General features: G+C 46.8%; 1 protein-coding gene across 1 annotated transcript; it reads left to right on the top strand.

Annotated features, from left to right (window-relative positions):
* The first annotated feature begins 4288 nt into the window (after window positions 1-4288).
* Window positions 4289-6927, top strand: LOC124708097 (plasmodesmata-located protein 6-like). Its single transcript, XM_047239788.1, has 3 exons — window positions 4289-5141; window positions 6716-6817; window positions 6917-6927. Exons 1-3 carry the CDS (start codon window positions 4289-4291, stop codon window positions 6925-6927), a joined length of 966 nt encoding a protein of 321 aa, XP_047095744.1.
* The last annotated feature ends 6262 nt before the right edge of the window (window positions 6928-13189 follow it).

Consider the following 13189-nt stretch of genomic DNA (forward strand, 5'->3'; position numbering starts at 1 on the left):
TCCCTGCCTTATTATTTTTATCATTTAAATTTTATCTCGAATTTGGACATGAGGCCAGTGACATTGTTTAGACAATTTCATGATGTTTCCAAATATATAAAATTGGTTAAATTTGGTGTAGTAGATTTCAAACTATTTAATTTTGAAGTGGGCACCAGTATTGAATTTGAACTAATAGATTAAGTCGAATTTGAATGTTGTGGGCCGCGCGGGAAAATAAACGGGCTAAACAGCTTAAACAGACTGGGCCGGCCCAACTAACGTTTCACCACCGCGGGCCAGCTGACATGTGAGGGGCCACCCGTCAGTCTCTCTTTTAACCCGAAACGGTACCTGCGAGCGCGAGCCGATGGATCAGATGAAGATCGGACGGTCGAGCGTCGTCGTCAATGTCGGGGGAGAGGAGCTCACTGCGCCGGCGAGGTAGGGGGTCGGAGAGCGCAGGAGGTCGCCGGCGGCCGAGGGCGGTGATCGAGGCGTCGTTGGCGAGGGCGAATAGGCCCCTGGTACCGTGGCGGAGCTCGGGGTGGCGTGGATCAACGGTTTGATCTGCGGCGGATTCCGGCGATCGACGGCGCAATTGGAGAGTTCTACTGCACAATGTGGATGATATAGAGGTTGGGGAGGCTCAGAAGGAAGAGTGGAGCGAGTTTGGTGTGAAGGAAGAAGGCTGAGGAGGCCTCTATTTATAGCTGCGCTGGGTGGCCGTGGGGGTGCGGCGAGGTCGTCGGTGGCGCCGGCGATTCAGGACGCGAAGGGGCAAGGAGAATGGAGCGTCGTGTAGGCGTATGCTAGTAGATGCCCTGGGTGTAGCCGTAGCGTCCAGGGCGCGATAGGATCGCTCGAGCGCATGTACTTTGTACCTCAGTACACGCGGCATGATTCCGGCGAGGACGACGGTGACGAGGCAGCCGCAGTTACTCGAGCATGTCTATCGGCTAGAGGGTGTGGAGGCGGTTCTTGACGCAGTGGTAGCCTGGCGGGGAGGAGTAGGGCGCTCGAGCGCATGGTGTACCGGCGGCGTCCGAGCAGCGTGGTCACCGCGCGCACGCGCGTGTACCGGCACGGTTCGGGCGCGTCCGGGCGCGGTCTGTCCGGCCGATGCCGTGCCCGTTTCGATCCGCAGAGGGTACGGGCAGGTTCGTGGTGATGAGTAGAAGCTCCTAGACAAGGTTGTACTGTGGGAGAGAGGCTAGGGAGAGAGTGACCACAAGTGGCCGGCATGGCATAGTTTGGCATAGTTTAGGGTTTCTCCTCGACTTTAATTGATCATGCAAGTACTGGGCTAGGGGCAGGGGGTGTAGAGAGGTGATGATCATCACCAGATAGAGGTGATTGAGGCCAAAACCCACTGGACAATAGCATGTGTGCTCATATCTGAATCATGCCTGCCAAGTGTTCGACGAAATGGCCGCATGAAGAAAAAGTTGGAATTTTGCAATTCTTTTTGGTGCATCTCTTTTATATAATTAGAGTGAAGTATTGGTGGGGTTGGTGGTCATTTTGGTGGAGATTTACAAGAATTCCAAAATGGGGTCATCTTCACATAGATTCAAAGTCTCCACTTGTCAATCTTATTCTGGTCAACCTAGTCAATATTATCCATGATGGTCAACATGAAAGTTGTTGACCTTCATGTGGTCTTGGATGACATGGTCATAGTTGACCAAGTTTAGTTGAAGAAAAGTCAAAGCCGTGAGGGGTAAAGAGGGGAACATTTTATAAAGTGACAAAATGACCATTATCACATGTATGTTGAATTTGAGTTTTGCTTTGATTTAATTCTTGATCCAATGATGCCATTGTGTTAGTTTATCATATTGAAGTATTTTAGAAGCAATGGGACAAGCAAATTTGGCCTTGGTGGAGGATTTGCATTTTGGCATATGTGTATGTGAGTGAATTTTGGGAAATCTCTCCCTATTTGATTTCTATCCATTTGATTTGACTTTGGTTGACTCTAATGTGGTTCTTATGAGTTTAGAAACATTTTAAGAGCATTGAAACTAAATCAAATGGTCTTGTTCAAAGATTTGCAAATTTGGCCTTAATACATAAGAGATGAGGTGTCAAATTTTCATAAACTTGTACTAGGGTTGTTCTTGCCTCACTTGGACATGGGTTAGGGTCCATTTAGTGTTATAATAGGTTTAGAGAGGGTTTCACACCATTTGGTCAAGGTTTAGAGACATAGGTCAAGGTTTGATGAAATGCCTATGTGTCACATATGCATATGTGGTATTTTATTTTTACTTTGACTTGGTTTGGCCCAATTGGTTTTGTTGAATGTTGAAATGATATATGGAGGTGATCCAACCATTCACAACAAGTCCTAGGGTTAATTTTCTTAAATTCCCTTATTTACTATTTTACTCTCATATGCCTCTATGGCATTTTTAGTTTTCTTTTTATTCTTTTTGGTTTCAACCTAGAGATGATTTAAGAAGTACTATATAAGGTTGATAAAGCTTTTCCAACCCTTTAAATAAAGTGAAAAGGTCTAGGGTAAATATTTATAACTATGGCCATAGGCACATATGCCTTTTTCTCATTTAATTTCCTTTTGTTTTATTTTCACTAGAATGATGAGAGGAGGGGTGAGGTTTAGGGTTTAAGGTTATTTCAAATATTAGGAACAAGCAATCATGGCAATAGCACAAGAATTAAGCAAGATCATTATGTATCAATCTTAATTTAATAAAAGTTTTTGTTGGTTCCAAAATTTGGAACTAGGGAAACTCATTTGTTTTGTTTTGAAATTTTTGGGATGTTACAGCTGTGTATCCCGTCGTCCTTTCGGGCCGGTGGGCTTAGGTCTTCGGCAAGTGGTTGTCGTCCTGGACGGCGCCATTGTTGTGCGAGGGAAGATGCTGGACCAAGATCTAGCCCGACAGCGGCAGATTTGGTGCTCGACCTCGGCGATGTCGATGGATGACACTATTTCTGGGATTCAAGGAGGATGGGGATGATCCCCGGCCGACGCACCATAGCGACAAAGCCCTCGCCTACGGCAGGTCTCTTCATTTGCTCACAAAGCCCCTTCGAGGTGATGGTTCTCCTTCGTCTCCAGCGGCAGTTGCGGTGGTGATGGCAGTTGCAGAAAATCGTAGGAACTCCACTATAATTTTCTTCTACTGGAGTTATTTTTTGTTTAGAACTGCGGAAACGGCGTTTGCTCTCTATCGTTCTGATCGATTCCGCGTTTGTATGTTGCACTTGTACTATGTCTTGTGACTAATGATGAAATGCGGTAATCTTAAAAAAAAACATTCACACTGAATAAACTACCGGTGACAGTGGTCTGTATAATTGTTGATCTGAGTAAGAGCAGGTCTAACAGACCCCCTAAAAGGCCCAACCCCGTAAAATAACCGCCGATATACGGGGTAGATCTCTACCCGGCCGTTTAGCAGTCCCTGTAAATCAGGCCCCTGACTCGAAATTTTTCGGCTCGGCTACGGGCGGCTTCTCGCCCCTTACTTGTGCGGGGCGGGAGGGGGAATACAGGGCCAACCCCTCACCCTTGGCGGGCTGAAATTTCAGCTAGCAACTGCTTCTGCGCACTGGAGCTTGCGGCGGCCATGGCGGGCGTCCGGAGCGGGAGCGGGCGCGGCCGGCGTGGGGATGGCCGGAGGGGGCGCGGCCAGGGCCGGCGGTGGCCGGGCAGGAGCGGGCGCAGCCGGCGCGTGGCTCGCACGCGGCCGTGGCGGGCGGGGCGGGAGCGGGCGGGGCGGTCGTGGCGGGAGCGGGCGCACCGCCGCGGCGCGGCCGGCCGTGGCCGCGCGCGGCCGGGCGGGAGCGAGCTTGGCCGGCCGTGGCGGGCGGGGGCGGCCGGGCGAGCCGGAGCGGGGGCGGCCGGGCGGAGCAGGGCCGGCGGCGGGGTGCGGAGGCAGGGCGAGGCGGCCGGCGGCAGGGGCAGAGCAGGGGCGGCCGGGGTAGGGCGGGGCAGGAGCTGTGATGCACGCAGGAGGAAGAAAGAGATAAGGAAGAAGAGAAAAAAATAATTTGGCATATACTGCGAATATTCTTTTTTACTGTTTAGACATACGGGGTCTGCTAGCTCGGACGAGTTTTCGACCGGCCGAAATCGAATACAGAGCCCTGTAGTTGCGTTTTAAGGGGCGAAAAAATACGGGGCTTGTTAGACATGCTCTAATAACCTCGTTACAAACCCTATTAAGCCCACTCCCCACCCACACTTATCGAGCACACTCCCACTCCCTCCTCGCCAGTCTCCTGCTAGCTGCTCGCCTCCGCGCTTAGCTGCCTCAGCTGTAAGCATCCGACCATGTCGTGGTCTCTTGCAGCAGCAGCTCTCCCGATCCTCTCGCTGCTCGTCGCGTGCGCGCGCGGCGCCGACGACTACACGGCGTTCGTGTACGCCGGGTGCTCGCAGGCGCGGTACGACGCCGGGACGCAGTACGCGGCGGACGTGGGCACCGTGCTCTCGGCCCTCAGCGACGGCGCCAGCTCCAGCACCTATGCAACCTACAAACCACCGTCCGGCGCCGCGACCGGCCTGGTCGGCCTCTACCAGTGCCGCTCGGACCTCCCCACCGCCGTCTGCGGCGTGTGCGTGAAGGCGTCCGTCTCCAAGCTCTCCTCCCTCTGCAACTCGGCCGTCGGCGGCGCGGTGCAGCTGCGCGCGTGCTTCCTCCGCTACGGGAATGACTCGTTCGTCGGGAAGCAGGACACGACGGTGCTGTTCAAGAAGTGCGGCGGCGAGAGCGACGGCGCAGACGCCGGCGTCGCGGCGCTGCGCGATGGGGCGCTCGGCGCGCTCCCGGCCGCTTCGTCCCCGGCCGGCGAGGGCTCGTTCCGCGCCGGGGCGTCTGGGTACGTGCAGGCCATGTCGCAGTGCGTGGGAGACCTCGATGACAAGGCGTGCACCGACTGCGTCTCCGCCGCGGCCGGGCAGCTCAAGGTCGGCTGCAACAACGCCCCCGCCGGAGAGGTCTACCTTGGCAAGTGCTACGCGCGCTTCTGGTCAAATGCAGGCACCGGCGGCGCCCCCGGTGGAGGTGCCAGTGGCGTCATCGGCGGCAACGGAGGCATCGTGGGTGACGGCGGCGGCGCCGTCCCAGGCACAAGCGGATATGGGTTTGTGCCTCGTACCTACAACGACGTCCAAGGTAAGCATCGTGCATGCCGCCATTGGCAACTTGCTATACAAATTTTAGATAGCTGTTGATGATTGCACCGCGTGTTCGTACCTTCCCGGGCATCACGTCGGCACGGATACATAAGAAATGGCGTTGAATTCGAGAGCCTTGCAGATCACAACCGGTTACTTGTTACGGAAATCTGAGTATATTTGTTGGATCTTGCATCCAGAAGTGGTCCAATATTCATAGCTGCGCGTAGAATACAATTATGCCCTCTTTTGACACTGGCGTACGTACGACTAATGTGTACTATAAGAATTTATTAAGATCGCCCATTTAGGCCATTACCGAAAATAGATCCATGTAATCAAATGCTCCCAGGGTACACCACCTTGTGTCTTTGTCATCATGATGGCTGCACACACTATTGTTATTATTTACAAAAAGGTGTAGTATCTTTTCTTCAGGTTTAAGTTACTACCTGTTAACCGGCACTAAGATTCATGGATAATATATACTCCCTCCATCCACGAATACGTATATTTCTAGCTTTCAATGTAAGTTAGATTTTTTAAAAGATTTAACTAAATATATAGAAAAGAGTATTAACATAACGAACATCAATTGGTAGTGGTGTCATACTAATTTAGTGTCATAAATGATGTCATTTTTCTCTATAAAGTTGTTCAAATTTTAGTAAGTTTGACTTATGATAAAAATTAGAAGTACACTTATTTACGGATGGCGGGGGTAGAAGCTTTCATAGATAAAAATTAGAATTACACTTATTCAATTCATCAAGCTAGCCGACCAAATAGCCCCTTAGCTAGACTCTCGGAGAGTAGCACTGTGTAACATGGTCAAGGAGTTGGCTACACAGTTGGATCCAAAACTTGATTATTGCTGGTTTACTGTCACCACCTGATGTGAGAGCAAATATTGTTGAAATTTAGGATTCCAATGTACCTGCAGCCAGAATCTACACCAGAAATTTAGGCATGGCTATCGCCTAGGGCATCAATGATCAGGGGTGCCTGGTAGAACGTTCCATCATTTCCTTTTTCTGATATGCAAATTGATCTTTCTTACCCCTACAGCATTACAGTGTGTAAACTAGTAGTTAACAAAGACAAGTAGACAGTTCCACCTAACTAGTGGTTTGAATTCTCTAATGCATGCACACATGCATATTAGATGGTACTTAAGAAATGGCCAGCAAATTATGATGGGTTGAAACTGTAGCAAAGGTAGTATCAAAAGAGACCATGCAAAAGAACTTTTTGCCACACATATTTTAAATCTGAACTTTTAGAAAGACTTTCATGTGGATTCACTTTCCTGTTGTCACCAACCTTTGCTCTGAACCAGCACATCACAAAGTGTGGATTCAAAATAATCCTGGTTCTGCCTTTGTATCTTCCGTATATCTATGGTACCCACAGTGTCTAGACTACTCCACAGCCTTTTCTGCTTTGCACACGGTAGCTTTAAAACTTTTACTACCCAACATTGCAAGCTACACCTATATAGTACTGTTAGTAGCATCGGATCAAATAAATGATGGAGTGAAAGATTTTAAAATTCGCATGTTGTTCTATTATGTTCATCAGATGGATCTGACAAGAATATCGCCATCATCATCGGCATTGTGGCGGCTATCGCCATTGTGGTCGTCTTCGCCGTTTTTCTCAGAAGATCTCGCGCAGCCAATGGTAAGATTCAGATTTGAGCCGATGATAGTGGAGTTCCTATAATGTTCATGGCATATTCATGAATCCACTTCTTTACTGATGTGAACTATATATATGCAGGCAAAAGCTAAGGCTAGGGGTTCGATGGTCACCAACAAAGCTCAGATTGGAATTGGATCGGTTGGTGGCTTTTGGTTTCGGCGTTGCTTTGTATCTCTCGTGCTCCATCTTTTATCTTTTAGGGTCTCTTTTGTCGTGTCATCATAGGGCCAAAAAAAAAAAACAAAGATAGCCCATGCTGCGATGACCTAAGGCGCAGGTGCCACTGTGCCGAAGTAGGGAGCTAAATATTCCAGCTGCATGCTAGCCACTAAGGAAAATATTACGCAAACAATATGAAGATATATATTTGTCTAAGGTAGGAGTACCTTTTTATACGTGATTCATGTACATGTCATTGTTGTGGTGTTTTTATGTCACTGCGTTTGGTTGGTGTCATGGGCTCATGTAAAATGTTTGTTAATTTCTCGGAGGTGATTAATTACTACAATTTGGTGTTCTTCGTTGAGATATATAAACATAGTTGGTGAGTAATGCGGTTGAGGATCTGAATAATTTTGAGCAGTTTTTTTGAGTGGCAAGGGGTCTCATCATGAGGCATTCACCAAAAATTAATTAAATTCATATTAATGTTCGCTTTTGTACTGTAAAACTTATTGCTCATGAGTCAGCATAGGTCAAAAAAGCTCACCGGAGGATGGTTTTGTTATTAATTAGTCCATTGGACCGCCAATCAATGAAAAGAGTACATGCACCAACTACGGATTGAAAGGCATTCAGTTTGAAAAGAATAAAATTGATTTTTTTCTTTCAAAATGGGGAAAATATCACCTCAGCTTATGCATCCAAGGGATGCACACGGCTTTTTTATTAGATTATTCACAACACTTTACAAGAAGAATTACAAAGATCGAACCGAAGCCACCAAAACTAACGGCAGCTCGCTAATCCTACATCACCGATGAGGGGGGGGGGGGGGTTAATGAACAGAGCCAACACCCTGACATCACAAAAACGTGCATCATTAAAAAACCGAAGGCCTCGGCAAGTCGCCCAATGGAGAGCAGGTTGCACAACCGGTCCAGCAGACCCTCGGCGCGTACCATCATACTCACTCCAGAAGTCCTCGCCGCCACCGTCTTCCGCATACCCATCTTCAGGAGAGATCAATGCAATGACCTTGCGAGGCCTGCCACCAACGCCACCACGATGTTACACAGCTCCACCACCCTGCGCACGTCGAACATGACGTATCCGACGATGCTACCCCGCTGCACCACGTCGCTGCGATTCGCCGTCTTCAACACGAAAGAAAAACGCCGCTCCACCTCAGGACCCTCCAGCTTGCATCTGCTCCATAGACGATGCCCCCAGGAGGGAGAACGATGACGTACGCCGCCATCGCCCGATCCGGGATCAGATCTAGGATTTCTCCCGGAGCAGCACGAGTAAGAAGCCTTAGTTGCGACGAAGATGCCTTCAAGAAGGTAACGGCGCGTGACGTCGCCATAGTTCGCCATGACCAAAGTCAGAGAACGGTTTTCATCAGCAGCTACGCTCCCTAATTCGTTGTTGGGACTGGACATGAGATCAAAATATCCCCACGAACAGCCCCAATCTGGCCGCCCGCCTCTGACGAAGAAGATGAACACCACCGCCACACCCGAAGCTGCTGCCCTTGGCCACCTCAAGACGCGGGAGAAGCCCAGGAAAACGCCGCAGCCGCAGGGAGGATCGAGGGCGGATGCACGAGTCCGCCTAGGCCCATCTGGGCCCAGATCGGAGACCCGCCGTCGAACCCGGCCGAACCGCGACCACGGTGCGCCGCCCTCTTAGCGATGATTGGGCTATATATACATGTACATACACGCACGAGAGAGAGAGAGAGAGAGAGAGAGAGAGAGAGAGAGAGAGAGAGAGAGAGAGAGAGAGACGTCTTATGGTGCTTGCCATATCTAACTATTCTCGGCGAAAAGTGCTATTTGAGTAAGGACTCCATGGAGCCCTTAAACAATCAAAAAACATAATTCTAAATAAAAAATAACCTGGAAAACATACAAAATGATGTTGAAGATCATATGTCTCTTCAAATAGAAGAATATGCATAGCTATATTGTGCCTAAAGAAAAAGATAGAGAGAGAGAGGGAGAGAGAGAGAGGGAGAGAGAAAGATGTTTTATAGTGCCTGACATATCTAACTACTCTCAATCTAACTACTCTCAGCGAAAAGTGCTATTTGATTAAGAGGTTTTTTACGGTACAATTTACTAGTCCTAGGGAGGAGTAGTATTTTAAGGAGTATTTTGGGCAAATAAGAAAATCATGATATAGATTTAGATTGATTTGTTACCACAATCAGTGGTACGTTAGAACTTAATATTTAGTAGGAGTACTTAGTAAGGATGCATTCACTCTATTTATTCCACGACCATTATTTTGTCCACAAGATTTTAATTGTACACATCCACAAAAATCTATGACCTTTTTCTGGATGTATGGTTGTATCCTGATCTGACAATCAGGTTCAGCCAAAGATGACAGTCGATTTTTCAGTACTGTTTTTTGTAGATATTCCAAAGCTGCAACTACCAATAAGCATCTTTTATTTTAAATAATTCCAGGAGATCATCTAAATTTTGGATAAATTATGTTCAAATTATTATCATTCTGATTATTTTGTATACACATATTAACAATTGTAAGTTCTGGATCAAGATTTAGGCACTCTATTTAAATTTTCCTCCACCCCCGTTAGTTAGAGATACACAAGAAACTAGTTTAGTATTTTCTATCTCTATGAACGTAAAGAAATCCAATACATGGATCCCATATATGGAATGTGTTAAGCGGAGGAAAGTTTCCTTTATTAGATGAGTCAGTGTTTTTGCCCCTACCGAATCTTCCCTTTGGTGAAAAATTACTACTCTTCAAATCAAGTAGTATTGATCAAACTGAACCATTGGATATGTCGTCCTAGACGGTTAGTATTCTCCAGTCCCTACCGTAAAAAGCCTCTGCACCTACCGAGTGGTGATTCGTAGAGCTTGCGGCAACCTTGCGATCTCGAGGTGGTGGTTCAAAGCTGTTGACGGCCCCCTTGTAGACTTGCTTAGGTCGTTCTTCCTCTCTAATTTGTAATTGATGTATATGTTCTTGATGAGGACATCCCTACCACACTACTACCTCCGTCATTACAAGTTGAAAATGATCCTGCTGTGAAGCTCAAGTCCAATGAAGTTAGGATTTGACCAATGACACGAGCCCGTGCGAAACTACTTAAACAACATGTGAACTTGTTCCTAGGTGATACATTGATCAATGAGAACTTTATACTGCCTAAGTCGTATTACTTATGTATGATCAGGTATCAAGAAGGAGCAAGCATTGCACGAGGAGGAGAGGAGCAGCTGGACATGAAGATGGACGTGAAGTTGGACATGGAGCTGGACATGAAGACATCCCATGGACGCGCGAGGGAGGAGCGGGAGGCATGCGCGAGAGGAGGAGATGTTCAGGCCGGCGCCCAGCCCGGTCAACCGGCTGTGCCGCCGGGTCGCCCGGCCCCAGGCCCGGTGAAAGAGCAAGATATATATCCTGTGTTTTATGTGTTTGATGACAACGCTTGAATAATTGTAACCGTGCACAAAGATTGTCTTTGATAGATTTGCAAGTGTACGGTGCCCTCGCTGAATACACTATGATCGGAAGACTGAAGCGTAGCTCTTAGGTTTTCTGGTTTTGTGTGTGTGTCGCGAGATGACATGGTAGGAGAGGGAAAGAGGAAAAAGCAGTTTCATCCAAGCCGGTACTACTGGTACCAGGAGCGGTAGTACCGCTGTCCTACTGGTACCGCTCTGCAGTACCGCTCTGGAGACTTGCACTGTAAATGTACCACAGAACAAAGTACGGTACCCTTGCGGTACCTCGAGCGGTAGTACCGTGATACGTCTCAAACGTATCTATAATTTCTTATGTTCCATGCTACTTTTATGACAATACTTGAATTTTTTATACATACTTTACAGCATTATTATACATTTTCCGGCACTAATCTATTAACAAGATGCCGAAGCGCCAGTTGCTGTTTTCTGCTGTTTTTGGTTTCAGAAATCCTAGTAAGGAAATATTCTCGGAATTGGACGTAATCAACGCCTAGGGTCCTATTTTTACACGAAGCTTCCAGAAGACCGAGGGGGAAAGAAAGTGGGGCCACGAGGCACCGACACACTAGGGCGGCGCGGCCTGGCCCCTGGCCGCGCGGCCCTGTTGTGTGGGGCCCTCGTGTGGCCCCCTGACCTACCCTTCCGCCTACTTAAAGCCTTCGTCGCGAATACCCCTGTACCGAGAGCCACGATACGGAAAACCTTCCAGAGACGCCGCCGCCGCCAATCCCATCTCGGGGGATTCGGGAGATCGCCTCCAAGACCCTGCCGGAGCGGGGAATCATCACCGGAGGGGCTCTACATCATCATGCCCGCCTCCGGATTGATGCGTGAGTAGTTCATCCTTGGACTATGGGTCCATAGCAGTAGCTAGATGGTTGTCTTCTCCGTATGTGCTATCATTGTTTAGATCTTGTGAGCTGCCTAACATGATCAAGATCATCTATTTGTAATGCTACATGTTGTGTTTGGTGGGATCCGATGAATCTAGAATACTATGTTAAGTTGATTATCAATCTATCATATATGTGTTGTTTATGTTCTTGCATGCTCTCCATTGCTAGTAGAGGCTCTGGCCAAGTTGATACTTGTAACTCCAAGAGGGAGAATTTATGCTCGATAGTGGGTTCATGCCTCCATTTAATCTGGGATCGTGATGTCAAGGTTCTAAGGTTGTGGATGTGTTGTTGCTACTAGGGATAAAACATCGATGCTTTGTCTAAGGATATTTGTGTTGATTACATTACGCACCATACTTAATGCAATTATCTCGTTGTTTACAACTTAATACCGGAGGGGGTGCGGATGCTAACCCGAAGGTGGATTATTTAGGCATAGATGCATGCCGGATAGCGGTCTATGTACTTTGTCGTAATGCCCTGATTAAATCACATAGTAATCATCATTGATATGTATTGAATCTTGATTTGTCAATTGCCCACCCGTAATTTGTTCACCCAAGCATGCTAGTTATCTTATTGGAGAGACACCACTAGTGAACTGTGGACCCCGGTCCATTCTTTTACATCTGAATACATTCTACTGCAATCATTGTTCTTACTGTTCTTTGCAAACAAACACCATCTTCCACTCGATACGCTTAATCGTTTGTTTTCAGCAAGACGGTGAGATTGACAACCTCACTGTTACATTGGGGCAAAGTATCTTGATTGTGTTGTGCAGGTTCCACGTTGGCGCCGGTTTCACTGGTGTTGCGCCGCACTACACTCCTCCACCAACAACCTTCACGTGCTTCTTGGCTCCTACTGGTTCGATAACCTTGGTTTCTTTCTGAGGGAAAAACTTTCCGCTGTGCGCATCATACCTTCCTCTTGGGGTTCCCAACGGACGTATACATCTACGCGCATCAAGCAAACTTTTTCTGGCGCCGTTGCCGGGGAGATCAAGACACGCTGCAAGGGGAGTCTCCACATCCAATCTCTTTACTTTGTTTTTGTCTTGCTTTGCTTTACTTTATTTACTGTCTTGTTTGCTTTATATCAAAAACACAAAAAATTAGTTACTTGCATTTAATTTATTTTGTTATCATGTCTAGTCATGTACTTGCTTTTATTTTCACTAGTTAGGCCTAATGGAAAACAACAAAAAAATTAGAGATCTTTATGAACTTTATGTTGAATTAGGACATGATGTGTTTGAAGAGAGAATTAAAAAACCTATGGAACTTTATATGCATGATTATGGCAATGTTATTAGTATGAATGCTTTGAACATTATTATTGCTGATGCTATGGAAGAATTTAAGCTTGGGGAAGCTGGTTGTGATATTTTTAGTCCCCCAAGCATGGAGGAGAAAATTTACTTTGATGATACTTTACCTCCTATATATGATGTTTGTAATGATGAATATGATATTTTCAGTCCACCTACTATTGAGGAGAAAGTTAATTATGATTACAATATGCCTCCTAGATATGATGATTATGGTGATGAGAATAATAATGATAGCTATTTTATTGAATTTGCTCCCACTACAACTAATAAAATTTATTATGCTTATGTGGAGAGTAAAAAATTTATGCATGTAGCTCATGACAAGAATGCTTTATGTGATAGTTATATTGTTGAGTTTGTTCATGATGCTACTGAAAGTTATTATGAGAGAGGGAAACATGGTTATATGCATCTTAATAATATTAAGTTTCCCTCT

This window comes from Lolium rigidum, chromosome 1 (assembly GCF_022539505.1).
Source record: "Lolium rigidum isolate FL_2022 chromosome 1, APGP_CSIRO_Lrig_0.1, whole genome shotgun sequence".
NCBI classification, from domain to species: domain Eukaryota; kingdom Viridiplantae; phylum Streptophyta; class Magnoliopsida; order Poales; family Poaceae; genus Lolium; species Lolium rigidum.

What these genes read in the sequence shown, in the direction of transcription:
- LOC124708097 (XM_047239788.1), top strand. Translation starts at nt 4,289, where the DNA reads ATGTCGTGGTCTCTTGCAGCAGCAGCTCTCCCGATCCTCTCGCTGCTC. An exon ending in CGACGTCCAAGGTAAGCATC is followed by an intron (nt 5,142 to 6,715) that starts GTGCATGCCGCC and finishes TATGTTCATCAG; the next exon opens with ATGGATCTGACAAGAATATC.